This window comes from Schistocerca piceifrons, chromosome 8 (genome assembly GCF_021461385.2).
Source record: "Schistocerca piceifrons isolate TAMUIC-IGC-003096 chromosome 8, iqSchPice1.1, whole genome shotgun sequence".
NCBI classification, from domain to species: domain Eukaryota; kingdom Metazoa; phylum Arthropoda; class Insecta; order Orthoptera; family Acrididae; genus Schistocerca; species Schistocerca piceifrons.
In genome coordinates this window covers 23194828-23215503 of record NC_060145.1, presented here as the reverse complement: position 1 = coordinate 23215503, position 20676 = coordinate 23194828, and the positions used below count along the sequence as shown (strand labels likewise).

General features: G+C 39.5%; 1 protein-coding gene across 3 annotated transcripts in view; it reads right to left on the bottom strand.

Moving 5' to 3' along the window:
• LOC124712504 (acetyl-CoA carboxylase) overlaps nucleotides 1-20676 on the bottom strand; it is a 433982-nt gene that overhangs the window by 93494 nt on the left and 319812 nt on the right. For all 3 annotated transcript variants that reach the window (XM_047242805.1, XM_047242803.1, XM_047242804.1), the window contains exons 11-17: nucleotides 10871-11125; nucleotides 10488-10654; nucleotides 9994-10205; nucleotides 9485-9734; nucleotides 4416-4519; nucleotides 642-781; nucleotides 387-556 (exon numbers count right to left, since the gene is read on the bottom strand). In XM_047242805.1, coding sequence (XP_047098761.1) covers nucleotides 387-556; nucleotides 642-781; nucleotides 4416-4519; nucleotides 9485-9734; nucleotides 9994-10205; nucleotides 10488-10654; nucleotides 10871-11125 — 1298 coding nt within the window. The remainder of the gene's footprint in view (nucleotides 1-386; nucleotides 557-641; nucleotides 782-4415; nucleotides 4520-9484; nucleotides 9735-9993; nucleotides 10206-10487; nucleotides 10655-10870; nucleotides 11126-20676) is intronic.

Here is a 20676-nt window from a genome sequence, read left to right as displayed (position 1 = left end):
ACCCACCCTATAGTCCTGACTTGGCGCCAGTGACTATCACCTGTGCCCTATGTTAAAAGAACATTTGGCCAGAAAGCAATTAAGCTCCGACGACGAGGTGAAAGAGCGGTTCGTAGCTTTCTGAACAGCATGGCAGCGAGCTGGTATGACATGGGTATACAAAAAATGCAATAGCATCTACAAAAATGCATCGACAAAAATGGCGATTATGTCGACAAATAGCCACATGTGCAAGCTGTAAACTGATGTAAACCATTGTAGAAATAAATAGGTCTATGTACATATAAAAAAATTGGAGACCTTACTTTTGGGATTACCCTCGTATTAGTTCAGATATGTGATATAACTAGATATATCAAAATGCAGACATCTGCCATCGATATTACCTTGCTGGAACTGGCTCTCAACGGCATAATATTGACGCAGAAGTTCATGGACAGCAGCTTTCATACGCCCTCTTATGCCATTTCGATACCTCTGGACAAGCTGAACAATTCCTTGTGTTGTCATAAAGAACACATCACGATCTGAGCGCTTCTGCAGTGTTGCTGCATGTCTGTAAATAACAGTAACAAAGATTGAAAAAGTGCAGTCAGACAGTTGTTATTAGCCTATGACTGAAAGGAAACAGCTTAACGTACCCATCAATAACACCAGCTATTTGCTGGCTTGGAAACTGAGCTAATACTGAAGTAATGTTCCTTTCATATAAGGTCATCAGTTTTCGAATCTTTTTTTCAACTGAAATAGGGATACGCCCAGAAATTGAAGCAATCACCTCCTGCAAAAATAAAACACTTGTTTTAAGATGACTGTGCTTATATTCAAGAAATAGGAGGTTTCATGAAAAGGTATTAGAGTACACATAATAATGATGATCTGTAGAATGTAACTACACTAATATTGGGATACATACAACATAGAAAAGCAATTTTTTGAAGTATCACTAGCAATGCTCGGCATGTATTATCAATCACAATGCGAGCAAAGTATTATCAAGCAAAGCGAACTGAATACCTGGTCAGGATGGCAGCACTGTCGTGTTTATGCCCAACAAACAGGTAACATAGACAGCAACAGTGCACACTCCAATATTGTTACTAGTGGAACACTGACACACGCTAGGCATCCAATTTCAAATTCCATGCATAGCACAATAATTACACATTACTAATGCTTTTTTTTTTGACAATACTTCTCACACACTATCATTGTGACAAAATTTATTTACAGTGTAACATAAATGAATAAGGCACTGGCTATTTTAAATACGATGATCTACTTTTTCTTAAAAATTTAATGTTGTATGCCCAGCCCCATGTTAAAAAATTAACTACATCAACACACTTGCACACGATGACTTGTTTATGTTGGCACCTTTTAGAACCAAATCCCATAGAACAATTTTTCTCACAATTCCCTTGCTACCGCTGACATTCACTTCTCTGCAACAAAAGCTGAAAACTTATCACAAAGTTAGTGTTTCTTCGGAGTGTTCGTATAAGAAAAATTGCTGTCAACTATCACAGTAATCCATACTGTCAGCAGCATATCTACTGAGAGCATTCTTCTTCTTCTTCTTCTTCTTCTGCTGCTGGACAGAAACTGCATTCCACTCTGTTCCATAATAATGTCCCTCCACATGAAATTTGCATACCATGACATAATCATAAAATGTTGTGTGCATGTTCCATCACCTTTTCTTTCAGCACTGTCACTCCTTTTTTCTGCTCATCATCAATAAATTTAACGGTGTTAACAGCAAGCTGTCACAGCTGCCTGCAAAAGCACTTTTCACAATCACTATTTGTGCCTGCACTGTGAAGTAACAGAGTATGTTAATTTGGCTGCACCTGGTTGCATGACCAAGTTAGTTTCCCCAATTACTGTGTCTGCAATTCACATAAAAGGGAATGGCCCAATCCGACATGTCACAAACTACCCTGAAATTTTTTATCCAGGAAGAATACAACAAAAAACAAATGCACTGTAAAAATTTTAGCTGATAAGATGCATTGCAAGAATTTTAGAAGTAACTTGTTTTTGACACATGAAGAACCACTTATAACAGTGGTTTGTACAGCTCTTCCTGCCTATCACATGATGTGCTTTTACAAGAGAGCATAGTAGCACATAGTGCTCATATCCAGAGTGACACAAGCAAATTTCAAGCGGCTAAACCATACAAAAAAGGTCACGTATCATTAATGTTTTGAGTAAGACATTTCACATCAAAGCTAAAATGGTCCACATGTAATTCTTACAAACATGACTAGCAGAGGGGAATAAATCAAGGCAGTGTTTAATGTCACATTACAGACAACGTCCATTAATTTTTACTTTAATTTATTGAAAAGCAATATTTCTTACACATACATCATTTTATAATCATTTCTGTAGCACAGTTCATGTGATAATTTTTGAATAATGTAGTAACAATGAAACAGTTCTTCGTTTATTCCCCACAGTCATCACAATAAAATGAAGTGTAATTTGTATGATGAAAACAATAATTTTCCTTACATTAGACACACCTGATGAAAGAAAAATTAATGCTTTCACGTGTGTCACAGTAATTAATAGTTTTATTTAGACTGAATTGTGGAGGAGTAAGAAACAGCCGTGGCTGCTGTTCTGCTTATTGTGCTGCATACTGGGCATACTTAAAACAGTTCATAAAACGTGCTGATGCAAACCGATAATGCACAAATGAATGAAATTTAAGAATACTGTTATCCTGATAACCCTCAAATGACATGAAGTTATTGGAAATTATATTGTCTGATAATTTCTTTAAAAATACTTATATTGTCTGATAATTTCTTTAAAAATACTTTAAACAGCTGAAAAACTTTTTTATTAAGAGTTCCATTGGTTGTTCTGGATGAAAGCTGAATAATATCAAAGAGTCTTTTTTGTCATCCTCCTGAATGGCAGAAGTACTGTTATGTCCAGACGAAGAGTCCAACAAAAGACATGAATTAATTTCATGTAACTGGTCAGATAGTGTTCCGAATGAAATGTTAAAAATCCTTTGTTCCTATTTTTCCAGATTTTGACAGGTCAATCATATGATTTTTGCTACTAAACAGTTCTTTTTCTTAATTTTTGGTCCTCATATGCCTTGAGGTCCCTGAAGACAGATATAAAGCTGCGCAAACATTAATACACTCATTCTTACCACTATCATTGTTGAATATGAACGTGTCATAGCAATAATCAGTTGCACAACACACACTGTCTTTTTTTCACATCGAAATGATAAAGTGCGGATTGCTCGCAGTTCTTTCACAAAACCTGACCAATTGGTGTTTCATACAGTACATGTGGGGATAACAGCAAGTTTTGACTTCACGTCAGCATGTGCTATTCACTTTTACTTGCTGTTAGATTTTATGAAGCAAAACTGGGTTTGCACACTGCTGAACATTAACCTTTAAACACAATGAGTATTAATTCAGTTTTATCATCATTGTTAATACTAAAACTTGTAATTATTACAAATATTAAATGAATTGTGGATAACTGTAAACTGAAATTAGCTTTACAAATTACGATCAAACTCAGTCATGTTATCTGTTTAACGATGCACTGTCAACCAATGATATGCACAAGTGCAGTCCATTACAGCTCAGGTAGGGGTGTACAATCATCCAGCTGCCTGGCAAGCTATGAATTTTTAAACATTTTTTAAAATACTTGCAATGTGTCTTAGCAGCTAAAACTTTGACAGAGTCTTTCTTACAGTTCATTCTTCCTGTATAAACAATGTCTGGGCATGTTTCAACATGTCAGATTTGACTATTCCCTCACTGGTTAAGTAATAGTAAATCATGTCTGCAAGAATTCCTGTGTGTCATTTACAAACATTTTAAAAGTTAACGTCAGACAATAAGTCGAGAAGAATGCAATTTTTTAACTTTATGATTTCACACATTTTCTGTCAGATTTAGATAGCTCTGATTTTAAAACCAAATCAAACAGCTGGAGGACAAAACAAAAATTTATTAGAATATGAATTAATTGAACCTGTAAAGAGCACTTGTCAAGATTAGCTTACAACATTTTATACACATTTAAAAATATTTATACAGTAAATTTTTGCAAGAAGAATCAACAAATGAATTAACAGCACACATGCACTTAATAGTAGTAGTCAGTTAAACATATGCTGACAAGTTCTCTGGATGAAACTAGAATCAGGTATCTCACAAACAGAGTAAATACTGCATTCAGAATACATTACTGCAGCATCAAAGTTTCATAAAATAAAAATGAGGATTATTATTTTAGCTCACAGTTTCTGAAAAGCACATTAATCATACATATAACTTCACAGTACTTTTTTATGTAGCGTAACACTTAGAAAATTTTCTGAAATTTAACCTGAAGATTTAGTTGATATTCGAACTTACTTGGAGCTCAAGCAGAGGAAGGCTAGGGTCACGGAGAGAACTCATGAACTTCTCTATCACATCTCTTAATCGAGCTAAGTGATATGGATCAGGAAGACAGTAACCTAAAATAGAAAACAATATTGTCAAAATACAGAACAATGGAAACCTCTCCCCTCTATTATCTCTGCTACACCAAAATTGCCTACTTATTCCTACATTACAGCTACACTATTACATTTGACATGTCCACCCGTTTTATAGTTCCGTGAGATTACCTTAAAACAACAATTTTTCAAGCAATCTGCAAATTATAGGAGTTTTCTCAACCAACTATATTGCGCTGGCACTGAAGCAAAGTTGATCTACAATGCACACACTATGTGGTCAGCTGGAATGATGCCACTGTGGAAGTAAAATCAAACAATGGAAAATCCAGGAAGGAATGCAACAATAGTATGAAAACTGTAAAACTGTGCTGGTGTTATGTGTGTATATGCACATGTATTCTACAGCTCTTAAGAAGGATTCCTCAAACTATGTTCTCAGATTTGTACTGCTGCATCATCTTACGATATGGCATAATACCCATAAGGATTGTAATGCAGTTCACAGTCTTGTTTATGTGCCTATCAACTACTCAGTACATTGTCTGCTTTACTCCTTCTGTTATTTATAATCAAAAGAGGTAATACAGCTCACTTAAATGAAAAATTCTTAGAACTTTCAAGTGAAGTTAGGGTGACCAGACGTCCGGATTAATCCGAACATGTCCTCCTTTTTAGCTCTTTGTCCGCGGTCTGGGCGGATTTTTACGGTGTCTGGCTTTTCCACAAAGTTGAGCGTAATACAGTTAAATTTACAATTTGTCCTGTTCTATTGCTCTTTTCTTAAGTACTTTAACTATTGGCACAGCCTTCGTGATAAACAAGTACGAAGGCAGTGTTAGTAGGTGGCACCAGGATCATCGATGTTATTGTTGATCTACCTATGAGCGAATGCAAATATCGATTATTTAAAATTTCCGTTTCGTATCTTCGCTTTGTATTGGCTTGGCTTCCTGTAGCGTACGTGTGATTTGTGAGTGTAATTCTTAACCGAGTGAGTTACGTAAAATATTTGGCTATGCCTAAACGAAAGTGTACATTTTCTGATGTCCTTTCTTGCAAATGTCCGGCTTTAAGAAAGGGAGAAATGAATTTGAAGTGGAATGTAAGATATGTGGAGCTGGAATGTACGTCTCAGTGGCCAATAAAGGTAAGAAATAACTTGACAGATTAACTGTCATGGTTTTATTTCATTTTTTCATAGTCATTCAATTTATTTGTATTCGGAAGATTAAAGTGCAGTTTTCATGTCGTCAGCTGCTGCTTGAATTGTAGATGTTGGTAGCGGTGCGTCGAATGAAGGGAGGTGAATGGCCTTACATTTTTCGCTTTGTAAGCAATTCTGTGTTGTTGACATAACAAAACAATTGACGCCACACTGTCACCACAATCAACGTTTTTAATTTTTTTTTATATTGCTCGGTGAACCACCACCTGACCATCAGTAACAATTACCTACTAGTTTTACTGGTAATTCCCAGCAGTCACGCGACTTGTCCAAAGCTGACGGGTAGTATCCTCATCTGCACTTGATCCATTTGATGTGTCCTATTTTTTCTTATTTTGTCCTCCTTTTTGAAGCTGTTTGTCCTCCTTTTTAAACAATTGCATCTGGTCACCCTAAGTGAAGTTATATCTTTAAAAAGTTTAAATTTCTTTCACTTCTTGTTCTAAAGGTCCATTGGGCTTGCTCCTCTTGAAGTCTTCCCCAGTTGTAGTCAATGATATCTCATTCCCCCTGCCCTCATGTTCACTTTCCACTTCTCACTTCATTTCTCTCTCTTTGCATGGCTTATAACCTCTCTCTTCCTTTCATTGCTTCCTTTATTTAATTATCACTACAGCCTGCATTTCCAAGCATGCTGCATGAGTGTTTGCATGTTCTGATTACTTGGGTAGTAAACGCACCTTCTGAATATTTCATCAATATAATTGCATGTACTTAGACATTACCTGGCACACTGCATCATTTTTCTGACCTCACTACATATATTGCAGTAACTTGCACAATAGTGCCTTTTATTTAGATTTTTTCACATGAAATATGCGAAAAGTACAGGAAGTGAGTAATTTCGCAACTTTTGCTACAGTCTGCAACCTTCATAGTGAGCTCAAGCTACCTAGCTTGGCTCTGTAGATGCTGGCAGAAGTCAGTATGTTGTTAAGTGATGCTTCATCGTATGTGCGAAGGGAAGCAATTAAAATATCTTGATAATGATGTAAAGCGTTTTAAGCCCATATATTACATTGTGTTGCTGAAACAATGTGAATACTCTCACATCCTCCAAAAACAAGGGAAACTGATGCACAAAATTTGATAATTCTGACAGCATTAACTAAGACACAGGCTGACTTTTCTCCTACTGAAAATCCATTTTGCCACATTTAGAGATGTGCTGCCAGACTTGGCTTTGCTGCAGCAGTCTATGTATTTTAACCAGATGGAATAATGGATAACTGCTGTCACCTTTTACTGCAATAACTATCATGAAGTTGGTAAGAAACTATAAATTCCCCAAAAGTTATTGAATTTAACATTTATTTGTTTCATTCTATTGAAAAGCATTACATTACTGGCCCCAAATTTATTTATTTATTTTCCAGTGAGGAAGTGTAAACACTTTCAAAGCCACCAATGGAGCTTGCATTAAAAGTGTGGAAGTGGCATTCAAGAAAGCAGATTTACAGATTTGAAGTGAGACCTAATTCACACCAAATCAAAAACTTTTGTGAAGGTTGAAAAATCTTTGCAATCAGCCTATGAAGAAGTGTGTGCAGCAGCAAAAGTTAAGGTGAACACAGTTTTCGGATCAAATCCTGATTCTACTATTATGAAATTGACAGAAACATTTTTGTGGCAAGAATGTATAAGACTCTCAACTTGACCCAACTTTGTCTAAAATTTATTCTCTAAAGTATGCATCTCCCGCTTCTTGTGACATAAAAAAAAATTCTATGTTCAAAAATGTTCTATCTGATAAACACATATGCCAAAATTGTGTATGTATTGTATATTTGTCTTGAATTTGTAAACAGCTGTAATTTACTGTCCTGGATACCAAATTAATAATAAGAACAATGAGTCTAAGTGAAGAAATTTTGGGGAAATTGGTTGTTGTGTGCTGTTCTAGAGGATAACAGAAATTAATACTGAACTGAATTTTGATACCACATATTTGTTTTTGTTTTTGTTTTTCTGCCTCATTTTGCATGCTTAATGAGTGAATGCATGTTTTACAAGTCACACAGTAGACATTTCTGCGAAAGCAAGCAGCATCAAAAATTGTTGAACAGCCATGCAATGAACTGTATGGCCCATAAACAAGCTTCCTTGCCTTTAGAACCAATTTCATCCTAAACTGATTTACAGTGTTTGTCTTTGTAGAACCATTTGCACTATTAAATACAGACAATAAAATAATCAGTGTGCTATTTTAAGTGATAGAACAGCTCCAATAACAGTTTAATTTTTGAATTTACAATGGCTGCTTCTGAGCAAACAAAAGTTTTCTAACTTCAACTTCTGGGAAAAAAGGGGGTGGCATGTTTCAGTACCCATGTTCCACTTTCCATGGATTCGTACTTTATTTTTATACAAATATGGTACAGGTTTATTCAAACTTAATCAAACCTGTATCATGTATTTAGAGATGAAGTTAGATCTATCAAAGCTACCGAGCGAGATGGCACAGTGGTTAGCACACTGGACTTGAATTCAGGAGGATGACAGTTCAAATCGGCATCCGGCCATCCTGATTTAGGTTTCCTGTGATTTCCCTAAGTCTCTTCAGGCAAACGCCAGAATGGTTCCTTTGAAAGGGTGTGACCGACTTCCTTCCCTAATCCGATGGGACCAATGATCTCACTGTTTGGTCCCCTCCCCCGGAATCAACCAACCAATCAAAGTTAGTACATATAACAAAAAAAAACAATCAATTTTTGCCAAAAGAATCTAATTAAGCAAATAAAAGATATCAATATAATAGAAGGAAACATTCCACGTGGGAAAAATTATATATAAAATCAAAGATGAGGTGACTTACCGAACGAAAGCGCTGGCAGGTCGATAGACACACAAACAAACACAAACATACACACAAAATTCAAGCTTTCGCAACAAACTGTTGCCTCATCAGGAAAGAGGGAAGGAGAGGGGAAGACGAAAGGAAGTGGGTTTTAAGGGAGAGGGTAAGGAGTCATTCCAATCCCGGGAGCGGAAAGACTTACCTTAGGGGGAAAAAAGGACAGGTATACACTCGCACACACGCACATATCCATCCACACATACAGACAGACACAAGCAGACCAACTGCTTGTGTCTGTATGTGTGGATGGATATGTGCGTGTGTGCGAGTGTATACCTGTCCTTTTTTCCCCCTAAGGTAAGTCTTTCCGCTCCCGGGATTGGAATGACTCCTTACCCTCTCCCTTAAAACCCACTTCCTTTCGTCTTCCCCTCTCCTTCCCTCTTTCCTGATGAGGCAACAGTTTGTTGCGAAAGCTTGAATTTTGTGTGTATGTTTGTGTTTGTTTGTGTGTCTATCGACCTGCCAGCGCTTTCGTTCGGTAAGTCACCTCATCTTTGATTTTATATATAAGCAAATAAAAGATTACTCACAAAGTGGCAGCAGAACACATACATAAAAGAAGGTTATAATTAGGTAAGCTTTCGGAGCCAGTGGCTCCTCCTTCAGGCAGAAGGTTTGAAGAGGAAGTAAGAAGGGTGAAGGAAAAGGACTGGAGAGGTCTAGGAAAAGGAATAGATTTCGGGAAAGTCGCACAGAACCGCTGGTCAGGGGAGACTTACCAGAGGCAATGAGAAGGAAAGACTTTCCTTTTTTTTATCTATCTAGTTACAAAGTTTGTACACAGGTATCTAACCATACCTAGGCAACAAAAAAGGAGAGAAAAACATTTTGTATTTTGCACAAAGTGGGTCTTAAAAACCCAATCAAGAACATTTGACAGGATGATCACACTCACCAGCTAATATATTCTCAAGTGTTACTCTGTATTTATTGTGTAGGTGATTCAGCTTTTCTGCGACACCAGGAGCTGAACTGTCATTATCTGGAAAACCTCCTCTGTATTCCTGTGCCTTTGTAACAAGGGAGGCATCATCGAGTTCAAGGTGAGCAATCAGTGTCCCAAGTTCAAGAAGGGCGCCAGGTCGTTTCACATAAAACACACAGCCAGCTTCACTTGCTGTGAGTGTCATCACCATTTTCATGACCTAAGAGAGGGGGAAAAAGGAGGTTACTGGACATTAATTTGGAAAAAAAAACCAAACATACTAACATTTTAGTGACCTATTCTGTATATGCTCTACATTATATTTTTAATGAATAAAATGAAACTGTCATAATCACATATTTAGCATGGCTTTTACACACACACACACACACACACACACACACAGAGAGAGAGAGAGAGAGAGAGAGAGAGAGAGAGAGTCATGGTGGTACACAATGAACAGTTTTCAAAATTCACACCTCTATTTCAGCATACGCTTGTCCTCTGTCCACATGTCCTCCGTCTTCTACAAGAAAAGACAGAAGTTTGCCCGGTGACGGTGAACGCAGAAGGGAAGGGTCTTTCTCCTTTTCAAAAATGCACGTTTGGTTTCCAATAACAATGCGATAGCGATCAACTTCTTCGCGCATGTATGTTGTGTAACTTGAACCATCAATTGAAAGCAAGATGCCTGATCAGACACACAAAATACATTATAAATAAATTCTATTAACATCTGCTTATGAAAGATACTTCAACATATTTTTTTAATTATGTATTGTTTTATTTTACTGCACTGTAACACAACCACACATATTATGGAAATATATTGCATGATCAATAATTAAAAACACATTATTAATAATAATAGCAATAATAGTCTATTATCATTGATGATCAACAGGAAAATGAAACACATTCACAAATTAGTAGAAACACTGCTACAAATTACTTTAAACATTATATAACAAACCTCCATCAGAAAGCCTATGGACTTCTATTTCCTTAAAGGAGCCATTCAATACAATAAAATAATTGTTTGGTCCAGATTTGGTGGCTTGTACCTTGTATTTGTACCCTTCATTTATTAATTCAACATCAACTGTGTTGAACAGAGTATTAGATCCTTGAACTTGCCCCCTGGAAATAAAACCATTGCCTGAGCCTGGTGCATATTTCTTTGAAAGTTTAATAAGTGAATGCACTCTCTAGGGACTATGAAACATTTCATTACGCGTATAAAAATATACTTTTTCCTTTCTTACTGTGTAAGATAACAATAAACTATTATTATGTATTTTTTAGTTCAAAATACTGAGTACTTTATGTAAAACAGCAATATGCAGGACTACATACTTCTCCAAAGACGTCTGGAAGTTCTGAAATGCAGTGATGATCGCTCGGTCAGCTATATGAAGAGCACCACAAATTACACCTAGCAAAATATCAGGCTTTTCTGCCTGGATTCGCTCTGCAATGAGAATATCTAGCCATGAAGTGTCTATAGTATTGTTCTGGAAGCTTGATGTCTCTAGCAGCTTGATGAGATACTCAACTGTTGTACGGAAGTCACCCCTGATTGAGAGTTCCTTTAAAGCTATCACAAGATTCCTGAAAAATAACATAATATTTGTATTCCAAAAAGGTAATAGTTTCAGATATTTCTTAGCACATCATTTTAATAAAGCACAGTGCCACTCATTTAAAATAGTTTCATATAGATATACACTAAGTCACAAGGAAGCTACCAAAAAAGTCTGTTCGTTGTGTTGTATTTAGTCCTTATGTTGTTTATTACAATACTTGTTTACAGTTTGTTGGCACCATCTTAGTCATATTTCATCTGTCTACTTTTACCTATTTTCAGGGCCAGAGATTAGTGATCTAAAACATAATTCATGGTCAAATTATGGCAGTTCATGAATGTAAAATTATATATTAACTTCAACATAAAGAGAGGGGGAGATAGATAGGGAAAAGACAGATGGAGGGTAGAAACTCATCTCTTTTTACCAGCACACTATGTACAATTTTCTCTAGCAGCTGTCCCTGGAATTATTTCCTAAACATTTCACTGTGTCTTTTCTAAAACATATCAGATAACACAAAGTAATACTTTGACCAGTATCGTTCAACATTACATTTTTAAGTCAAAAAGTTATTATTTTACAAAAATGCACTGTATGAATGTTGGCAATGTTTTAGTAGTAATCTGTCACCCATATTACCCTGTCTTCCACCCTCAAGCTCTTGGGATTTCAAATCTCATCCGATGCAGTCTCCTACAATCAGTCTTTCCTTCTCATACCGTCCCATAAGTCTCCTCTGACTCGGGATCCTGGGTGACTTTTCTAAACTGTATCCCTTTCCCTAAACCTCTCAAGTCCTTTTCCTTCACCCCTCCTCCTTCCCCTTCAACTCTTTCACCAGAAGAAGGAGCCACTGCCTCTGAAAACTTGTGAAAGTTCAAACTTGTGAAAGTTCAATCTTTTGTGTGTGTGTGTGTGTTGCCTTCCAGCACTTGGTGAGCAGATTATCTTTATCTGTCCATTTACATTATATTGTCAATAAGTCATAATTTTCACTACAATACTTTAATTAGATGGGTAGGGGAGGGGCAGGAGAGGTGATGAAACTGATGAAATCGCAGGATTCCAGTCCTGAAAACAATCTGTACTAATATTGCACCGTGAAACAATAGAATAATGCCTGACAGAAAACAATCATGGTAAATTTGCACTCAAGTTTTTAAAAACATGAGGCCAGGCTTCAGTCTCCAGGACGGAGCATATAAAAACAAAATTTTACCTCAGCCAGTATTAACCAAGGGTGCGAACTGGACCTTCACAGAAGCTACAACCCACCTTAAAGATGTCCTTCACAGTCACAGGTGTGACACTGGGTTTCTCTAAGAAATTCATTCAAACACAGCAGACTATCCCAGAATCTTACTCTTATACTGTGTCAGCTCCCAATATACAGGGTATAGTTTTGTGAACAACCAACACAGTATGAAAATCAGTGAAATGTAACTATTAATTTCTAGCACACACCAATCATTAACCTATGTTACTGAATCACTAGCACTATCATAATTGCCAACTGAGAGATGAGTGACTATTTTTCATGTCTCAGAAGCCATTGTTTTACGCAAAAAACATTACAGTATCCAAAATGTTATTCTTGACACTAATATTATAAATATACAAGACAACAGATACAAATTGAGTTACACTGATAATTCACTTACTCAGAAGTACACTGCAACAATTTGTTTTACACACGGGCAGTCAAACGAAAATCAAACACCCACCACAACGGGACCATGGAATCGTTCCATTCAAAAGTAATCGTAACATGCATTCAGACATTTATTCCAATGTTGAGACAAGATAATCAATTCCTGTTTCGTAGAACATGGTCGTCTGCTGACAGATCTACAACTGCATCCACTCTTGCACTTCAATTTTCATGATATTTTCAATACTACCAATTACGTGTTTTGTGCTTTTATAAATTATGGCCAAAAGTAGTCTTGCTGTTCAGGCTATGCTCCTTGTACCTAGTTATAAAATTCCAATCAGTCATCTGATGGCCGTTCATGTCAGTATTTTGTAAAACAATGTGACAATGTCTGGGGCCTTTATCAATACCCTATTGATGTATACATTCTTCACCAGGGTTTTGACTACCTCTCCGTCGTGCCCTGAAATGAGAAATATCCCCCCCACCCCACAGTGGTATTCCGAGGCCCACTGAACCTACATAATATACTTGTCCATCCATACACAACCCTTGCTCCCAACACCTTACCTCATGGCTCATATACCTGTAATAGACCTAGATGCAAGACCTGTCCTATACATCCTCCCACCACCACCTACTCCAGTCTGGTCATAAACATCACCTATCCCATCAAAGACAGAGCTACCTGTGAAACCAGTCATATGATCTACAAGCTATGCTGCAACCACTGTGCTGGGCATGACAACCAACAAGCTGTCTGTCTGCATGAATGGTCACCAATGAACTGTGGCCAAGAAACAAGTGGACCACACTGTTGCTGAGCATGCTGCCAAACATGACATCCTTCATTTCAATGACTGCTCCACAGTCTGTGCCATATGGATCCTTCCCACCAACACCAGCTTTTCTGAATTTTGCAGGTGGGAACTTTCTGCGCAATATATCCTATATTTCCATAACCCTCCTGGCCTCAACCTATGTTCGTCATCGTCATCTCCCAACCAGCCCCTTCTATGTTCCCATTACAGCACTACACAGCCCTCATTCCTCCATCGCATGCAGTCTTTTTACTCCTCTCCTTTCCCGCTAACCCCCCCCCCCTCCCTCCCCACCTCTCTGCTCCCCCCATCTAACCTCCCGACTGCCCAGTCCTCTTTCCACCTTGTCCCTCCACACTCCCTAACAGCATGCCACTGTCCACCATGCCTAACCTAATATCCCTCCCTCTCCCTGTCCTAGCCTCCTCCTTAGCCCCACTTATTCACCACTCCCATCATGCACCAGTGCTGCTGCTCGCAGTGTGGCCTCAGTTGCCCGAGACTGCAGTCGTGTGTGTGCGTGTGTGTGTGTGTGTGTGTGTGTGTGTGTGTGTGTGTGTGTTTTTGCCATCTAATTCTGACGAAGGCCTTTCTCACCAAAAGCTATTATTGGTGACAGTCTTTTTGTTGTGCCTATCTGTGACTCAGCATCTACACTATATGGTGAGTTGCAACTTTCCTTTTCACAATATTAATATTGTTACAATCCATCCTGGATTTTCCATTGTTTGATTTTTGCCCGACGGCTTTTCTTCAATCCTAACCCAGTGCTGTCTTCCTTTGTTACTATTTTCTAATGCATCACTATACTCAATGTCCATCCTCCTTTCTCTTCTTTCCTGTGTTTCCTTGTCACCTTACAAGCTGCACTTCATGCTCTACTTACGAGCCACACTGTATCAACTGTCTCAGTCGCACACAACAGACAGCTATGAGATCACACTGACTGTTGTTGCAGCATCTTATGTCCCACATCACTCCGACCGATATCATTAATCCATACAGCCTACTTTATCACTCTCCCTGCGTCACTCTCTGGTATTTTCGTGTGTTATTTCCCCGCACCTTTCCGGTGCTACACGATCTTTAATCTCATCCTACGAACCTCTCCCCATCTCCCCATCTCCCCCCCCCCCCCTCTTTCTCCGTTCTATCCCAGTTCGCACCAACTAATTCCACCTCATCCAGTCACATATGCCATCCCCTTTCTTCATACTTATCCATTCCGCTACCCACAGTAAAATGTATTTGTATATTATATATATCTTTTCATTGATTTCACTGTTCTTTCTCGCCAATTTTAGTGAGTTTTCAACTTTCACTACCAGTTACTCCCACAGATTTCATCTTGATTCCCCCTTTTGCCTTCATTTCATCCTCGTGATTTTTTAGTCTTTTTTTGGGATTTTTTTCGGACATAATTCTATGTTATTCACGTAATTTTTCACGTATTTTCCACCACCCCGGATTCTTGCTCCTTCCACCTGTATCAATACAGAAAAGTTTCCTTATTCCTAGCCAGAACCTAGTCCCACATACCATTCCTGCATTGTTGCTTGGTTCATGGAATCCCCCCAAATGGCCTTACCATCAAATCACCCATCTCTGGCTGCCATCTCCCCTGCCACAATGACCACCTGTTCAGATTCCGCCAATCGGACCTCACCAACATAGGCCTGCAAAACCATATCAACTAAGCCCAAATCTCCTTGCAGTACCTTCTCTCCATCCACAAAATTCTCCTGCTACGCAGTCCCAAATTCCTGGAACTAATAACACACATTGAAACTCTTGCCCTCCAGGAACTAGAGCAACATACACAACACCACCTCAAAAAGCTCCTCCCCCCCCCCCTGCTCACTTCCTACTCCTGCCTTGGAGTACCACTCCCCACCCCCCTCCCCCCCTCTACAACAACCTCCAAACCTCCTCCACATCATCTCATAGCTGACAAACCCTGTCTCGCAGACCTACTACATTTACCTCACTCTCCAAAACTCCCTCCCACCACTACATAGATCCAGAACCTACACAGACCAGAAGCACAGCCATGACCCTTTCTTCCAGAAGCCTTAGCCCCATAGAAATATCAATCCTTTCCAAAGGCCTCACTTTTTGCCCCACTCCCAAATTCAGTCATGCAGGATTTGTTAAAGACATTCTCTCCTCAACCAACGACCAATGTTGAACCCTGCCTAACTCAGTTCACTCCTCCATCCAACCGTGGTCCACCCCCACTGCCCTAAACCACACTTTCTTAACTTTCCAGAATTTCTTAACCTCGAACCTTGCCTTACCATCATTCCCCAAATCCCTCAACATGCTAACCAACCTTACATAAACAGAAAGACCGGCAGTCTGCCATCTTAACTGATCCTGATCTTATAATCCTGCCTGTGGATAAAGGCTCCACCACTGTTGTTTTGAACTGCAAGGATTTTCTGGCAGAAGGACTACATCAGCTGTCAGATACATCCACCTACAAACCTTGCCACAGTGACCCCATTCCAGAAATCCAGAAGGATCTCCAGTCACTCCGCAAATTCTTAGGCCCTTCCCAGAACCTCTCCCCACAGTCCATCTCTCTACTCACCCCTCCCACACTCCCACTTTCTGCATGCTTCCTAAAGTCCATAAGCCTAACCGCCCAGGAGGCTCCATTGAAGCCAGTTACTGTGTCCTCACTGAGAGAATCTCTGCTGTCATAGACCAACACCTTCAAGCTATTACCCGGAACCTACCCCCATGTATAAAAGATACCAATCATTTCCTCCACCAACTCTCCACAGCTACTGTCCAATTACCACATGGTGCCCTGCTTGTCACTATTGATGCCACCTCCCTATACACTAATATTCCTAATGCCCACGGCCTTTCCGCTATTGAGCACTACCTTTCCCAACACCCAACAGGTTCCAAACCAACAACCTCCTTCCTAGTTGCCATGACCAACTATATCCTCAGCCACAATTACTTCTCCTTTGAAGGCAAATCCAGGGTACAGCTACGAGCACCCACATGGCACTATCCTATGTCAACCTATTCATGGGCCATCTAGAGAAATCCTTCCTAAAAACCCAGAATCCTAAACCCCTCACCTGGTTCAGATTCATTAATGATATCTTTGCTATCTGGATCAAAGGTGAGGACACCCTATCCACCTTCCTCCAGAACCTCAACTTCTCTCCCATTTGCTTCACCTGGTAATACCCAACCCAACAAGCCACACTCCTGATGTTGACCTCCACCTCAAAGATGGCTACATCAGTACCTCTGTCCATATCAAACCTACTAACGACCAGCAATACCTCCAATACCTCCACTTCGACAGCTGCCACCCTTTCCATACCAAGAAGTCCCTTCCATACAGCCTAGCCACCCGAGGTTGTCGCATATGCTGTGATGAGCGGCCCTCTTGAAATATACAGAGGGTCTCACTGAAGCCTTCACAAACTGTAATTATCCTCTCAACTTTGTACAAAATCAAATCTCCTGTGCCTTATTTATCCAGTCTCCCACCACCTCACAGTCTCACTGTCCGGCCACAGAGGAGCATTATCCTTATAACTCAGGACTGGAGCAACTCGATTACATTCTTCACCAAAGTTTCAACTACCTCTTGCCGTGCCCTGAAATGAGGAATGTCCTGCCCACTACCCTTCCCACCCCTCCCACAGTGGTATTCCACAGTCCACCGAACATATACAATATACTTGTCCATCCATACACAACCCTTGCTCCCAACACCTTACCTCATTGCTCATTCCCTGTAATAGACCTAGATGCAAGACCTGTCCTATACATCCTCCCACCACCACCTACTCCAGTCTGGTCATAAACATCACCTATCCCATCAAAGGCAGGGCTACCTGTGAAACCGGTCATACGATCTACAAGCTATGCTGCAACCACTGTGCTGGGCATGACAACCAACAAACTGTCTGTCCACATGAATAGCCACCAATGAACTGTGGCCAAGAAACAAGTGGATCACACTGTTGCTGAGCATGCTGCTAAACAGGACATCCTTCATTTCAATGATTGCTCCACAGTCTGTGCCATATGGATCCTTCCCACCAACACCAGCTTTTCTTAATTGTGCAGGTGGGAACGTCCCGCGCAATACATCTTAAGTTCCCATAACCCTACTGGCCTCAACCTTCGTTAGTTATTGTCCTCCCTCATCCAGCCCCTTCTATGTTCCCATTCCAGCACTGCACAGCCCTCATTCCCCCATTGCGCACAGTCTTTGTACTTTTCTCTTTTTAAGCTGTGTCCCCCCCCCCCCCAACCTCCCCTCCCTCCATCTAACCTACCCTCTTTCCTTCCCCGAAAGCATGTCACTGTCTGCCATGCTATCCTACTATCCCTCCCCCTCCCTGTCTCAGCCTCCTCCTTATCCCCACCCAGCCACCACTCCCATCATCCACCGGTGCTGCTGCTCGCAGTGTGGCTTCAGTTGCCTGAGACTGCAGGCGTGTGTGCGAGTTGCGTTTGCATGTATGTGTGTTTGCCATCTAATTCTGACAAAGGCCTCACTGGCCAAAAGCTATTTTTTGTGACAGTCTTTTTGTTGTGCCTAACTGCGACTCAGCGTCTCCGCTACATGGTGAGTAGCAACTTTCCTTTTCACAGAATTGTTACATTCCATCCTGGATTTTCCATTGTTCAGTATTGATGTACTTCATTTTAACTGTATAATCTCTGGAGAGACAATGTGCATGATTACATAAACAACTGAAGGTGTCTGAAGTTCCGACTGTATGAAGAACTACGGACACCAGTCAAGTTTTGAATGTACCATTGGAATTATGTTACAGTCAGATCACAATTGTTAATTTGACATGATATATGAACAAATCTTTGGATGTGCCATTGGAATAATGTACAGTCAAATATTAGAGATGCAGGTATGTCATAAACAATGTACTGCTCTACTGTAATCTGTGCATACACAATGTTGGATAACTATTTATGTATTTTAACATTTGGTATTTTATGTTTTATTAATATTGTACCTTCTGATATACCAAATTGTTTGAATGCAAGTGTTCAAAAACAATCACTTAAAAAAAAAGAAAGAAGTATATCCAGGCCACTGAAACATGTCACTTCAAGGTCACTCCCCAAGCACCATAAAGTTGGCAAATATAACTGACAAACATGTGAGGAACGCGAGGTGCTGCATCGTCTGAACCAATTGCAGCACTGAACAAAAGCTGCTTCCGGCATTGATGCTACTCCATTACTGGCTTCCATGTAAACACTGTATGATAGTGCACGACTGCCTGCTTTTGTGTTGTGTTACTGCCTCGACTACAGTTTCTGTTTACTAAACAATGTCACCAAAACGATATCATTCACCAAGTGCCAATCCGTTGTGCCTGGGAGCCATTAAACAGTCAAGCTTTGGAATTGCTATGGAGGAAGCACGAGTTTTATGATCAAGATATAAAATTTGTTTCTGTTCATGCGCACGCGTCAATTCCTGCCGACAAAATTTTAAAGCATACCTCAAAAACTCTAGGACTCTGTCAAAGAACAGTTTATAAGGAAATGGGCGCTACTTCAAGGCTTACAAAACACTGAAATAAACAGTGTGGAATAAAGCCCGTAGGACAAACAGCGTGTTTTTAAATACTCCTGGAAAGACAAAAAAAACAACCTTGTCCTGTTACAGATATTGATTCTTTCCAAACCAATGCAATTCGTCAGCACACGTACAGATATTATAGAAGGAAAGAATACCCCACAATAGCTAAGTTGCTAATTTTTTTAAAAGAAAGTGAACTTTTCTCACAGGGGAAAAGGTCTTTTAAGATGGTATTAAAAAGTTTGGCCTTCCATTTTAAATAATTAGATGGACAAAAATTTTTGAAAAAGCTCACGTCGTTGCAGCTCATACCATTTTCTTACACAAAATTCTAGGAAAGGACATACACTCAGTCATATGGTTAGGCGAAACCTGGGTCAACGCTGGAGAACCAGTTGATAAATTCTAAACAGACGATACTCCGAATAGCAGCAGTCATCAGCCAACAGGAGGAGGATCCCAATTAATTGTGGCCCATACAGGATCTTCAAACGGCTTTGTGCTTCAAGGTCTTTTAGTTTTTCGATCCAGAAAAACTGGTGAATGTCATGAGGGTATGAACTAGACACGGTTTCTACAGTGGTTTAAAAATTTGTTGCTCCAGTTTAGTGTTCCAACAGTGTTTATGATGGACAATGCAATGCCCATTCCGTGATTTTAGATAAAACTCCCACTTCCAGTGACTGTGAAGCAACTATGGTGCAGTGGTTGCAGGCGAGAGAGATTGCTGCAGAGATGAGTATGACAAAGCTGTTGTTATACTCGCTCATAAAACAAAGCCTGTGACGCCTAAATATTTTGTAGAGGAGTCAAGGCATACATTAGAAGTAACAACAAGACTTTTTCTACAACAGAAGCGGAAACACTGCTAAGTGGAGGTCTTGCTACTGCACACACTACCATGTTGCTAAACTCATAAGAGAAACACACTATAGAAGAATTGTAAATGAAAACTAACAATTAATGATTTCTCTTGATGATGATGATGATGAAGGCAAAGGTTTCGGCATCGATTCCGATGATAGTGAAGGAGAACTGGATGGAATTCCGCCACCGACATTGTAAACTGGTGAGTGTAAATGTATACAGAATTAATTCTCTCTCTTTGCAATCTAGTAGGTTACGCATGTTTTGCGTTATTTCTTTCTACAAGTGTGGATAGCATGTTCTCTGGTATGCTTAGGTTTACAATATTATACGACTTTTTACAGGCACCTATTACGGTAAAAATATGGAATGACTTTTCATAGATATTGTCATTAACTTTCGTTGTTTTTATTTCCCAGTTTCATATGCTATCAAACGCTTAGTCTCCATTGTTGTTCTCTCCATTGATAGAAAAATGCACTTTGTTACACTTATGTATAAACATTGATTGTAGCTTACATTTACGAAATGTACTTTGGAGCTGTGGGCGTGTGCTGTGGCAGCTATTGCAACCTCGCAATCTCACTATAGCCAACTCCATGCAAGCTGTCGAGTGACTTGTTTCACCAGCCCGGGTA